The 14,087-nt window shown below is 44.7% G+C and overlaps 2 protein-coding genes across 2 annotated transcripts in view; one reads left to right on the plus strand and one right to left on the minus strand.

The window, feature by feature from the left end:
• Positions 1–1,075: 1,075 nt before the first annotated feature.
• Positions 1,076–3,253, minus strand: GSKIP (GSK3B interacting protein). The gene is made up of 2 exons (XM_056851109.1): positions 3,010–3,253; positions 1,076–1,279 (listed from the first exon to the last, which is right to left on the minus strand). Exons 1-2 carry the CDS (start codon positions 3,250–3,252, stop codon positions 1,124–1,126), a joined length of 399 nt encoding a protein of 132 aa, XP_056707087.1. The 5' UTR covers position 3,253; the 3' UTR covers positions 1,076–1,123.
• A 7,555-nt stretch (positions 3,254–10,808) lies between these two features.
• ATG2B (autophagy related 2B) overlaps positions 10,809–14,087 on the plus strand; it is a 52,176-nt gene continuing 48,897 nt past the window's right edge. The window contains exon 1 of the mRNA XM_056851110.1: positions 10,809–10,970. Within this exon, the coding sequence (XP_056707088.1) occupies positions 10,809–10,970 (162 nt within the window). The remainder of the gene's footprint in view (positions 10,971–14,087) is intronic.

Consider the following 14,087-nt stretch of genomic DNA (forward strand, 5'->3'; position numbering starts at 1 on the left):
AAGTCCCTCCCCCAAGCACAGCACATTGAAAAGTTAAAACAGCACTACAAGTTAAAGAGGTTTGTACTTAAGACACCTGTTTTCCTTCCAATTCAAATACCAATTTCAGCCTTTGGTACTCAACCAGTATAATGCACTAATAGAAAATTGTACGTTGACAAGAAGATACAGTACAGTTAGTGTGGCTGGAGGAAAAGCAGGCATTACAGAAATACTGCAGTATAACAAATAGGGAATCAAAAATACTTTTAGAGATATTGTGCATCAAGTAAATACAGCAATTATAAATAACATATTTTATACTACATGAATACTTTACCAAAGCAATGCAGGATAATCTTTATGAAGAATGCAGCCTTTTAATTCCTCATCTCTGTGCTTATCTAATTTGCATTTTAGTTGATGAATACATTCATTATGCCAACAGTTCATCCTTTGTTAAGTATCTGAAGCTTGCTAAATGCTACAGGATACACCAAATAATGCATCTAGCCATTCAGTCACCAAAAAGTATTAGACTTAACATGTATGTGGAATTATAAGTAAATCTTAAATTACTTATTTAAATGTACAGTAATCTTTTTCTAATGAGTAACTAGACAATTTCTAGGCCCCTACACAGCACAAGAAATTGAGCTGAACAAATGTTTCATTTTATGAGGTTTAGCTACAATAACTGTTATTTTTGATAAAGGAAAGCTAGAGTTTCTAAATGCAGCCACACGTTATTGTGCAAATCTTAAAATTGCTGGAAGAACCGATTCCCACTTACGTTATTGTTAAAAGTAAGCTTTGGGTTAATACCACATTGCAGAGACCAAAAATTATAGAACATTCAGTCACTTTCCAGATAATCTGAAGAAAAGTTAAACCAGGCCAGAAACTGTATATATTACCACTTTATGTTAAACAACTGGGAAATTTACTCAGAACAATAGGAATAATCATATAGTTTACGAATTGATGCCACTGCCAAGTCTTGAAGCAACCAAGGAATTTTGAAAGCAAAGAATACGAGCAATGGAAATTACTTTCTTTGCCACCAGGACTACAACTTATTTAGAATTCAGAGCAGCAGTAACTCTTTGCTAAAACCCATTTTTGATTGCAGATTCAATCATGACTACCCGTCCTTGTTCAAGGCTTCCAGTCTTTGAAGCAGAGCATTTCCAAAAGCTTCCCTATACGCTGGGCTAACAGAGTCCAACAAAGAGTAGACAGTCTCATGGTAGGAATTTTGTACACTGTCATCCACCTGGTCAAAAGCATAACCAACCACCTGCAAAAAAAAAAAAAGTAAGTAACATTTCAGAACTGAAGAAGGTATCCAGAAGGTATGCCAGCTGCAGCAAAATTAGCCTGTCTAATGAGCCATCTGCCTACACGCCTAAAAGGAGAAACAGTGTATAATCTAGAAGTTCTAGACCCAGAAGCCATTCTTCGGAGCCTTATTTTTCAGATGTCCAAGTTACAGTAGCTGTACAAAGATGGCTGATGGAGCATTCTGGTGATAATTGTCACGCTAAGCATGCAGTAAGGATACTGCCAGCAAACATTGGACAATATATTTAGCAATAACAATGTATCAATTATATATGCCAACTAAAGGTCTAATGTATTATCCATTATGTAGCAGTTGACCATCAATATCCCTTTTTTTTTTTTTTTAAAAGCATGATCTTTATACTGTGCTTTAGGGCAAAGCTTCTCAAACTGTGGGTCGCGACCCCACATAGGGTCGCGTAACTGAATGTGGGGGTCACGAAAAACGTATATGTATACCAAAGAATTGTTTTAAAATAAATTTATTTATGATTTATTATCAGGTACCTATTTTATATACCTATATACCCAGGGTCGCGTGAAAATTTCTCGAGCGAAAAGGGGTTACGGGTGGAAAAAGTTCAAGAAGCCCTGCTTTAGGGTACTAGGATGTGTATGTGATATTAAAAGGTATGTCATTTAATAGTTATAAAGTTGTGGATCACCAAGGATGCACGGCACCTTGGTTTTCTTAAATCATGGGTGCCAATCTTTCAGTAGTTGTGCAGATATGGTAATTTTGGCAGATGCAGCTTTTCCAACCCCCTTGGTGTACTGCATCATGACAAATTAGCTTCAACAGCTTCCTAACTCTTAGAAACACAGAAGCCCCTGACACTAAAAGGCTCTCCCTACTTAAAGTTCAGAGGGATTTATCAAAGACTGAATTCTTCAAAACAGTATTCATTTAAAACAGAGGAAGCCACAATAATGGAGAATGGTTGTTGAAATATACCTTGCACCAGCAAAAGCACAATAGAGAAGAATGTCAAGTTGACTTAGTGCAGAGCTGGCCAATTCATCTACTGTAATAAATGCAAACATCTTTTCTTAAGCATCTCATAAACATAGGTAAAATAAGAAACTGTTCTCAAAATCTTGAACAGTACTTCTGTAACAATTTACATTACTAACAGCCCATTCCTGAGCCTGGGGGCCGAATGGGCTTAGGAGGAGCTCAGACCCCCTACGCTGGCGTCTGTGCCACTTGCACCATCCAAACTGGCACGGTCACCAGCGTAGTGCCACTTGCGTCGGCCCCCCAGGACTGCCGTGGCAGAGCAGCCCTAGGATGCCGGCTAGGCTTCCTGCTGGTGTCCTGCCAGCGCAAGTCCTCACGCCGGCATCCTGGGAGTTCCCGGGGCGTTCTGGGGGGTGGCACTGTCGGTAGGCAGCTTCCTAACCCCTTCCAGGCAGAGAACGCCCCCTTCCACAATAGCGGTGCTGCACCAGCATTTTGTTAGCACAGCACTGCTGTTTTCAACGGGGCAATTTCCCCCATTTTTGCATTTTTAATTTTTAAAAGGGATCTTTTTGCCTCCCAGCAGTCGTGAAACCTCTTTGGAGGCGCTGTGGTGGCGCCTCGGGTCACGCCGTTTCCGGCTGCTGCAGGGCTCAGGAATGGGATGTAACGATTCTACAGCTAACATTTTCTTTATGAAGATACATCACAAAAGGAACAATTACCCGAAGTCCTGCTTCTGTGAGCTCCAGGCAGTACGTGTTCCTTTCCCTGGTTTCCACATTAATATATACCATGTCCTCGGCACATGGAAGGCTTTTAGAGACAAACATGTTCCTTACAGCAAACAACACATCATTAACCACAGCTTCTGCTTCTAGTCTCATGTCTTTCACATCTGTTCCTTCAGAATCGTCTTCCGCCTCTGTGTTATTGGCGAGTTCCATAGGCTTGTCCTCAGTCTCCATTCTGTACACAACACAGCATAATTTAAAAATAAAAAATGCACACGTTAATAACCTCCCAAATATATATATTCAAAACATACAAGGATTGTTCACAGCTACAGGTAATAATGTGTGGACTCACCAATTGTTAAAAATGTTCAATTTTAACATTAATTTTAGCAAGGCAATGCACAAAGGATTAAAATACAATGTGCTATTAAGAAGTAATTTATTGGACAATTTAAATTAAAAAGACTAATACAGGGATGAAAGATGTGAAGATGATGGGATTCTGGAGGCCAAAAATGCACCGAAAGCAACAGTACTTCTATCATTTTAAAACATGACCCACTTGACAAATATTTATCAGCTCTATGAACTCCCAGTTTTGAAAGGGCAATGCTATTGTTGCATCCGACTGATTTGTATTTTGATTAGTATCTATACTTATCCCTTAGCTTTTTGCAATGATTTCTTCAAAATGACATTCGACAAGATATATCACAATTAAAATTGCCTTAAAATTAAATAATACAAGTCTCAGAAATTAATATTATAGACAGCAACAAAATGCTAAAATCAGCAAACTCCAAAACCACAGAATACTTGGTGGAAGACAGCGTTCTCATTCACCATTAAAAAAAAAATCAATTGAGTGGCTCTCTTGGATCTCAAGTGGAGAGGAGGGCAGTCCAAAGTACAACTGCAACCACAGAAAAGGCTCTATTCCCGGCAGCTGAAAAGATCTCATAGCAGACAGCAACAACGATGCTTCAATATGGATTTCCCCATATGATCCAACACTCCAATGGGGATATATGGGGAAGGTATTCCACAAGGTGTCTGGGACCCAGAAGTGTAAAGACTAGAAATCCCAACTATGAATATTTATATCAAGATACGAATTAACACTTACCGTGTAAGAACTGTATAAACAGTACCATTTAGTTCACAGCATAAAGTAATTCAATACGCATATAAAAAGGGTTTGTAAAAATTTCAGGATAGCTGTCTAGGATGCCACTCAAAGCCTGATTGTAATAAACTGGGAACAGTTTATGCAGCAAAAAAAGCACCGGTCCAAACAAAATGAGCAGAGGCACAAGGTGAATCACATGTAAAAACAAGCAGCCAAACAAGTAACAGGGATTAAGTATGTTAAATAATGTTCACAGGGAGGGCGGATATTTCTCATTATTAGGCAAAAAGGCCCCCAAAGACTAACTGATTTTTTCCCCAAATGGGGGCATACTTACAATAAAAAGACAAGCTGTGACTTCAAACATGATGGTTCTGTTATTAATCTAATACAGTGGTTCCCAAACTTTTCAGGCCACTGTCCCCTTGGTTCCACAAACTCAACCCCAGCACCCCCTACTCTATCCAACAACAGAGTTGAAGGGGCCCACCTCTCGTGCCCCCTGCCTCTTAGTGCCCCCCTAGGTAATCCCACCGCCCCCCAGGGGGTGGTACTGCCCACTTTGGGAACCACTGATTTATTTCATGAACTGCCCTCAGCAACACGCTACCTCAAAGCAAACTGTTTTTCTGCCTTATATCATTCTACGCTTTTGACTGACAGGACCCGTTTCCTTCCCTTCCTCCTCCTCCAGCTCTTCAGCCCAAATTGCCAGGCGTATTCTAATTTCAGCCCATCATTACTTTGCAAAGCATAAATGATTTATTCCAAAAAGGCAAACAGCTTTTGGTATACTCGCTGACAGAGAAAGTTGATGTAGCAACTCTCTTTTGTGCACATCAAGTCACCCCCTCTTCCTTCTGCTCAGACACCTTCTACCACCTGTCTATTTTCCCCACTTGCATGTCAGCCTAGGATCTTATTTTCCACACGATAACCTTCCAGCTGTGATGCCGGACCCACTCATCACCACCCGCCAGTTCATAATTGAATCACCGGCTTCCTCAGTCAAAGCGGCCTCCCTACTTGAGACATTTTATAACTCCACCTTTCTCCTCCCACGCAATGGGACTTAAAAGCGAGAAGCCATTCCCACCCTCCCACAGAACTTTGCTCTGACACCCTTTTCCACACCTCCACCACCTCTTCTCAAACAGATGTGACAGAAAGTGGTTTCCACCCTTCTGAAGCCATTTCCTTGAACAGGAAATGACAGGAGGCATTCCCCTCCCAACCAGGCAAGCCTTCTCTGGCTGTGCTTATTAATGGCCTGACAACTACCAGCACCATCTCTAAGGCAAGAAATACCACCAAGGGCCCACTTGCTCGCACCCAAAACTGACATCCTGTTCCAGCCACCCTCCCTTGTATCCATAAAAAGGAGTCTTATTGCACCCTGGCAGTGGAAAAGAGCAAGAGTCCAATAGCGCCTTAAAGACTAACACAATTTATGGCAAGGTGTGGGCTTTCGTAAACCACAGCTCCCTTCTTCAGATATTATTATTGCACCCTGGCAGTGAAAGACAGCCTCGCTGAACAAAGCAGGACTAGGATCCAGCTGATGAACACGTGAAGCTGCCTTATACTGAATCAGACCCTTGGTCCATCGAAGTCAGTATTGTCGACTCAGACAGGCAGCGGCTCTCCAGGGTCTCAGGCAGAGAGGTCTTTCACATCATGTACTTGCCTAGTCCCTTTAACTGGAGATGCTGGGGATTGAACCTGGGACCTTCTGCATGATCCTTCCCACCAGCTACCGGTTTTTCAACCCTGTCACTAAGTTGGGCCTTTTACCAGCCGCCAGAAACGTACACGTGGCTAAGTGTTTATCTCGGTACCATTAACAGCTTCACCGGCTGGTTTCGTGCGCACCATGGAAAAGCTGGCTTAGGGTGTTCCCCACCCCATGAGTTGGTAACCAGACACCTTCGCCAATACACATTCATCTCTCCCTACCAGGACTGGAAGAGTCTGGCTGCCCACTAACGCGGTGGGGGGTGACAGCTGACCTGCCCCATCTACTACTATTATTCCATCTCTATATCCCACCTCTCCTCTAAGGAGCTCAAGGCAGCATCCGTCGCCTCTCCCCACCGCTTCTCCGTTTTATCCTCACCGCAACTCTGGAAGGTGGGCCGGGGGCCAGGGAGTGCGAGGGGCCCAAGGTCACCGAGCAATCTTTCCCTGCAAAACGGAAAATCGAACCTGGATCTCCCACCAAACACCCAAATGCTACCCGACTCCAGTCCTACCATTGGGTGCAGGGCTGTCTTAATAGCCTTATAGGCCCCCTGGGGCAAAGCGGTACACCCTACCAACACAACCGCCCACAGGAGTAAAAAAATGTCAATGGTTGATCAAATTAAAGATATATTTATTGGTGCTTCCGGCAAAATAAGTGTTAAGTAAAACAAATGCTAAATATGCCTTTTCCAATAACATATATTTATAGTAGTAGAAAAGGGCAAGAGTCCAGTAGCACCTTAAAGACTAACAAAAATATTTTCTGGTAGGGTATGAGTTTTCGCTCATACCCTACCAGAAAATATTTTTTGTTAGTCTTTAAGGTGCTACTGGACTCTTGCCCTTTTGTATTAGGAGAAGGATAATTCACAGTGGGTAGCCGTGTTAGTCTGTCTGCAGTAGTAGAAAAGGGCAAGGGTCCAGTAGCACCTTAAAGACTAACAAGAATATTTTCTGGTAGGGTATGAGCTTTCGGGAGCCACGGCTCACTTCTTCAGATATCTTCTACAGATAGTAGAAAAGGGCAAGAGTCCAGTAGCACCTTAAAGACTAACCAAAATATTTTCTGGCCGGGTATGAGCTTTCGTGAGCCACAGCTCACTTCTTCAGAAAGCTCATACCCTGCCAGAAAATATTTTGGTTAGTCTTTAAGGTGCTTCTAGACCACTGGTTCCCAACCTGGGGTCTGTGGACCCCCAGGGGTCCACGAGAACTAAATTAAGGTCCGCGAAACAAAGTTATAAACCCATAATAAATTAATATTTTCAATTAAAAGTTCCCTATTATAAAAACACATATTCAAATATTATTCTAAGTTTAACGTTTAACTAACAGCTATGATTAAAGTTTATTTTCAAATTCTCGGAATTTCAATTTTGAACCTTGGGGTCCCTGCACCGAACAAAAAAGTCCTAGTGGTCCCTGGTCAAAAAAGGTTGGGCACCACTGCTCTAGACCCTTGCCCTTTTCTACTACTGCAGACAGACTAACACGGCTACCCACCGGGAATTATATTTATAGTATTTATATTTATTTATATTTATTATATTTATAGTATTTGTTTATTCATCGGCAGCAAGTCGCAACATGCACAGGTTTAGCATGGGGCCCCTATGCGGGTGGGGCCCCGGGGCCACTGCCCAGCGCGCCCATGCCTGAAGACGGCCCTGCGGCCCCTTCCCTTCCCCCAGCCGTTCCCTTGGCCCATCAGGCCACCTCCGGGCCCCTTTCCCGGTCTTCAAGGGGAGGCCGAGCAGGCCTCACTGCCGCCGCCTCCCCGAGCTCACCTACCCTAAAGTCCATTCCTGGCCTCCGTCGCCCCCCGACGCCCCCAGAGTTCCCGCCCGGCCCTCGGAGGCAGGTCGGAGAGGCGGCGACGCGCCCAGGGGGAAGGAAGGCGGGCGGCACAAAGAGGCGGCTCGCAGCCCACCTCGCCTCCTCCCTCCGCCAGCGACGGCGGCGCCGCTCCCGCGTTCGCTCCCAACGTTCCGCCCCCTCCCTCCCTCGTCACGTGACGGCGCCAGGCGCGAACAGGTCCGAACGCACCAAGTTCGCAAGCAGCCCCTTCCGGTTCCTCGTGGCGCGAGCCACAGGGCGACACGTGAAGCTGCATGACGCTCAGGGCCGGTGCCAGTCCTTTTTGCGCCCTGGGCGAAGGATCACTACTTGTGCCTCTCCCCCCCCATTGCTAACCAGTTTTCAAAAACAGATGTCTTGTAGAATAAATAAAAGCCTGATGTGTGTGTGTGTTAAGTGCCGTCAAGTCGCTTCCGACTCATGGCCACCCTATGAATGAAAGTCCTCCAAAATGTCCTGTCTTTGACAGCCTTGCTCAGATCTTGCCAATTGAAGGCTGTGGCTTCCTTTATTGAGTCAATCCATCTCTTGTTGGGTCTTCCTCTTTTCCTGCTGCCCTCAACTTTTCCTAGCATGACTGTCTTTTCCAGTGACTCTTGTCGTCTCATGACGTGACCAAAATACGACAGCCTCAGTTTAGTCATTTTAGCTTCTAGGGTCAGTTCAGGCTTGATTTGATGTATAACCCACTGATTTGTTTTTTTGGAAGTGTAAGGATGTGTCACTGGCCACCCAGACTAGATTAATTCATGCCCTGTTATTATGCACGGGTGTGAAAGCTGGACGGTGAAGAAAGCTGATAGGAAGAGAATAGATTCCTTTGAAATGGGGTGTTGGAGGAGAGGGTTACGGATTCCGTGGACTGCCAAAAAAAAACAAATCAGTGGGTTATAGATCAAATCAGGCCTGAACTGACCCTAGAAGCTAAAATGACTAAACTGAGGCTGTCGTATTTTGGTCACGTCATAGATGACAAGAGTCACTGGAAAAGACAGTCATGCTAGGACAAGTTGAGGGCAGCAGGAAAAGAGGAAGACCCAACAAGAGATGGATTGACTCAATAAAGGAAGCCACAGCCTTCAATTTGCAGGATCTGAGCAGGGCTGTCAAAGATAGGACATTTTGGAGGACTTTCATTCATAGGGTCGTCATGAGTCGGAAGCGACTTGACGGCACTTAACACACGCACAATTATTTTTCCATAGCACTGTTGTGGTAAGGTAAAGGTCCCCTGTGCAAGCACCGGGTCATTCCTGACCCATGGGGTGACGTCACATCCCGAGGTTTCCAAGGCAGACTTTGTTTACGGGGTGGTTTGCCAGTGCCTTCCCCAGTCATCTTCCCTTTACCCCCAGCAAGCTGGGTCCTCATTTTACCTGCCTCAGAAGGATGGAAGGCTGAGTCAACCTTGACCGGGCTACCTGAAACCGACTCCCGTCGGGATCGAACTCAGGTCGTGAGCAGAGCTTGGACTGCAGTACTGCAGCTTGCCACTCTATAAAACGTGTGAGTTGCATTTCTTCCAAGAAACTAATCTGTTTAAAACTGTGCCCCTCAGGCCAGTTCTGCGTCCCGCTGAGGTCTGCGCCCTAGGCGACCGCCTAGTTCGCCTTAATGATAGCAACGGCCCTGCTTACACTGAATCAGACTCTTGGTCCATCAAAGTCAGTATTGTCTACTCGGACCGGCAGCGGGTCTCAGGCAGAGGTCTTTCACATTGCCTACCTTCAACCCCTCCCCCCCATCAATAAAATGTGGCACTATTAAGATGTTAAAGGGGGGTGATCTAATCCCTTATTCATACTTTGTATTAATTTTTATATTGGGTATTGATTTAATAATGTTGGATACGACAAGAACAGATTAATTAAAATAATATTGGGATTAGTTCCATTAGCAAAAGAGTATACAATTTAATTTTAGATGGAAGAGGGGTAAGTCATTTGATTGTTAAATTAGAAATACTATTTGTTTTTCTCTTTATAATTATTATTATATTATTTTTATGGATATATTAAATGAAGAAAAAAAATATTTTTAAAAAAGATGTTAAAGGGTTAAAAAGTCAGCCTTGCACTGTTGTGCGTGTTTTCTTTACAAGTGTTGGTATCGTTTGTTTGTTTGTTTACAGCAACTATAACCCACTTTCCCCAGGAAAGCCTAGAAAACAAACTGGGTAAAAGGATTAAAACAAAAACACTTGTGTCAGACACGCAAACCCGCTGACGCCTCACTAAAAGACCTGCTCATAATCGCTATTTTTCTATCTCCACCGATGCTCTGTCCCTCCTTCGGCTGCATCCCAATAAGACCCGCAGCTGTAGATACACTTGTCTATTTCCCCCCCTCCCACCTAATCTCTATGGCCGCCTCACGTGACTTCCGACACCTCCCCCGTCTAGGTTCCAGAAAAGAACGATGACGACGCTTGCCTGTGGGCGTGACGTCCTGCCGAGCGTGTCACGAAAGAGGGCGGGGCCAAAGCAAGCACAACAACGGCGCCGGCCCTTCTACGCTGTGAGGAGGAGGCGGGGGAAAGGGAGGCCACGCGACGGCCCTTCGAATCCTGAGGCGAAAGAGAGGCGGGGCGGGATAGGCTGACGTGCCTCCTCCAAGCCCCGCCCCCTGGTGGGGAGGCTGAGGGGGGGGCTCGCGCGTGGGCGGAGGGAAGATGGCGGCGGTTGCGTGAGGAGGACGAGAGGGGACGGGAATGGAGGCGCCGCCTGCGGGGAAGGTTTCCCGAGGGCCTGGAGTCGGTTGCCGTCCGGTATTAGGGGACTGAGAGCCGGGAGGACCCCCCTGACTGAGGGGAGGCCCCGCCCCGCCAGCCCCTCCTCCCCGGAATCCATACCCTTCCCGTGGGCAACATCTGCCTCTCTTGACAGCTCCACCTCAGGGACGCCCCGCTGTTGTTTGCTCGCCTCCCGCCGCCTTCCCCTTTAAATCCCGTGGGAGGGGCCGCGGTTTCCCTTCCTACCTACCTGCCTCCTTCCCCCCCCCCGTTCCAGTCCCTTCGTAACAGGTGCGCCCTGCACGCGCCCACCCACCGCTTGCCATCATGCCTTGGCCCTTCTCCGAGTCCATCAAGAAAAGGGCCTGCAGGTACCTGCTGCAGAGGTACCTGGGCCACTTCCTCCAGGAGAAGCTGAGCTTGGAGCAGCTCACCCTGGACCTCTACCAAGGCACCGGCTCCCTGGCACAGGTGCCCCTGGATAAATGGGTAAGTGGCAGGTTTGTGCGGCTTCCCTCCTCTCCCCTTCAGGCTCTCTCCTCTCTCTCCTACGAAGTTTCAGTCTTTAAATAGAGAGAGAACCGTGTTTTGATTTTGGTGCAGGCGTAGGCACCGTGCGTTGCGACTGCTCTTCCTTTCAGTTGCCAGAGTCTGTTTGATTACTTATTAAACTTTTAAAAAATGTATTGTCGAAGGCTTTCACGGTCAGAGTTCATTGGTTCTTGTAGGTTATCCGGTCTGTGTAACCGTGGTGTTGGAATTTTTTTTAAAAAAATGGCTTGGCCATTAAAGGCACAGCGCAATAAAAGCTGTGAAGGTCAGTCGTTCCCAAAGCAGTGGCCCATTATCTCTCTTGACAACTGTATCTCCCAAAGTCTAGTGGAACAAGAAGGTCTTTACTCGCCTCTTGAAGCAAGTAGAGAACAGATAGAGTCTGCTGAAAGATTCTGTACCTTTGGGTCTATTCGTCCAAAGTCTTGGCTCCTGGTACATGCTAATGCTGCATGCAGTAGTGATGGACTCCAATCAGGGTCTTCCTGGCAGATATTAAAGGATAGGCATATATAAAAAGGAGATATTCCTTTAAATGGGTTATTTTATTACTAGAGTGCAATTTTACATGCAGTCTCACATGAACACACATGAAGCTGCTTTATACTGAATCAGACCCTTGGTCCATCAAAGTCAGTATTGTCTGTTCAGACCGGCAGTGACTCTCCAGGGTCTCAGGTAGAGGTTTTTCACATGACCTACTTGCCTGGTCCCTTTAGCTGGAAATGCCGGGGACTGAACCTGGGACCTTCTGCATGCCAAGCAGATGCTCTACCACTGAGCCACATCCCCTGCCCTCTCAGGGTCTCAGTCCACACCCAGCAGAAAGACAGGCAGTAATGCTTTGAATGTTGATGTTTCTCAACATGCTGTGTGGGCCTGCCCTTGAAGACTATATTCCAGCAGTCTTATCTGTGAGTCACCCAAACATGAAATGCAGGGGCTGCAATGGGTGTATAGTTTCAGGTATCCCGAAAACTAACAACTATAAACAATTTCAGTCATAAATTTTAAACTCTGCATCCAAGTAGTTGCAATGTAATCCTTTCCAACTGACTCTGACAAAATCACCATTGAAGTTAGTTGGTGGTTGACCTGCTGTATATATCATGCAGATCAGGTTTTTTAAAAGAAATTTTAGGCAGAAGGAAAATGGCTATCCCACTTGCTAATGATTCAGCAGTCTCATGCTGCAGTACTGTGGGACTGAGCTCCATGGAACCTGGGCCTTAATTCTGAGTATAAATGTGTAGATGTGGATTGCAAAACTTACTTGACAAGTTTTACTTCTATGTGAAACAATGTTTCTAAAGAGAAGCCTGATCAGAGAAATTGACATATAACCTACTATTGAACCTACTGAGACTTTTTAAAGTTGTCATATTTCATTTGAAATAAATCGTCCATTCACCAGAGGGCATGCTAGTGGGGATTATTGTACTGGCTGGTACCTACTGTTGGTGGCTGTCACTCTAATTTGCTTCGAATGGAAGCCCTTTATGTTCGTTTCTGCTGTTCAACACTGTGAGAACCTAGCATTAATGTCAAAGCCATTGGGAATTGGAGTGGTCAGGTGTGTTTCTGTCAGTATTTAGGTAGATAGGATATAAGGAAAAAAGGAGGTGTTTACAAACCATTGTCCATTATATTGGTTGCATTTTTATATTGCACATCTTTTTTTCTTGAGCTGATGGTAGGATGTCAGGAAACTATTCTTTTTATTTTATTTTTTAAATTTAATTATGTATAGTTGATGTTCTATTTTACATATGTTCTAAGTGTGTTGGCTATGAATCTTGAAACTACTCTCAGTTCTCAGCATTAGGACTTTTGTGGAAACATTTTTGGGGCAGTTATTCAGATGCAAAAGGAATTTGTAAGTGTAAACCTCCTCCTTTTCCTCTTGCAGCCCTGTGGCAACAATTCAACTTTTATAGCAGACAAAGAAAAATTGAATATTTTTACTTAATTGGCCTCCAGCAGAAGCCACAGCAGTCTATTCTAGAGCCAGATATTTTAGTGATTCTGACTTTTCTGTGCCAATCCACACAGAAAATGAATAACTCTTTTTGAAAAAGCACATTGCTCACTTTGGCCTAGCTTTTTTTATAAGCCTCTTGTTTTCTGCATGGTGGAAACAATTCTCATGAAGTGCATCTCTTGTTGTGAAAGAGAACCAGAAGCTACTCCTGATTGGGGGGGGATTCAATAGCATCATATGGGTCCAGAGGGGATAAACTACTCACAGGTTGTTTTCCACATCATCTGTTGCATTTTGGTCTTCCTCTGCACATCTGCTTTGTGCTGTGTCTGCTGTGATGGTTTAGCTGGGTGGTTCTCATTGTGACATAGGAAAGCACCTCTTGGCTTGTGTCCTTTTTGCTTTTCTCTCTCTGCCCCTTTCCCATGTACTACCTATACATATTGACATTAGTGTATAGTGCATTGTGATCACATTGTTTGACCTAGGCAGGGATCATCAGTCAAAGTAGCCACCAATGGGTTTTCTGCCATTACCTGAAACATTCTAGTCCGTAACCAAGAAGTGTTGTTTATGCCAGCACTTTGCTTAATAAACAGTAGTACCTGCCTAATCAGTACCCTAATTCCTGGTCCTTAATATTCGTTTCATGAGTAGGCCACTGTTGCTGCTTCTCCTATTTAATGTATTAGTATTCTAAAATATCAAAATGTACTGAGAATGATACCCTTTCAGAATAATGACGCAGTGCTGTTTCTGAGATAGGGAAGGTTTTTTAAAAAAGAATGCTGGATTAAAATGCAGTACTTTCTTCACTATGACACAGGTATGAAGCTGGGTAGAATGGGAAGTGTTGTTAAGGTTTGTCCATTCTCCCATTTCACTGGCATGATTCAGATGTACTGACAAACCATACATGAATCAGCCTGGATCATCTTTTGGTTTGCAAACCACTGCCTCTTCCTCTGCTTGAACATGGTCAGCTAATGAAAGATTTTCACAGCAAACTATAGCCTGTCATTCCATCTAATCCAAAACTGTGGCTTGTACGCTTCCTCGCAGATCAGGATTCC

The sequence above is a fragment of the Euleptes europaea genome, chromosome 6, assembly GCF_029931775.1.
Source record: "Euleptes europaea isolate rEulEur1 chromosome 6, rEulEur1.hap1, whole genome shotgun sequence".
NCBI classification, from domain to species: domain Eukaryota; kingdom Metazoa; phylum Chordata; class Lepidosauria; order Squamata; family Sphaerodactylidae; genus Euleptes; species Euleptes europaea.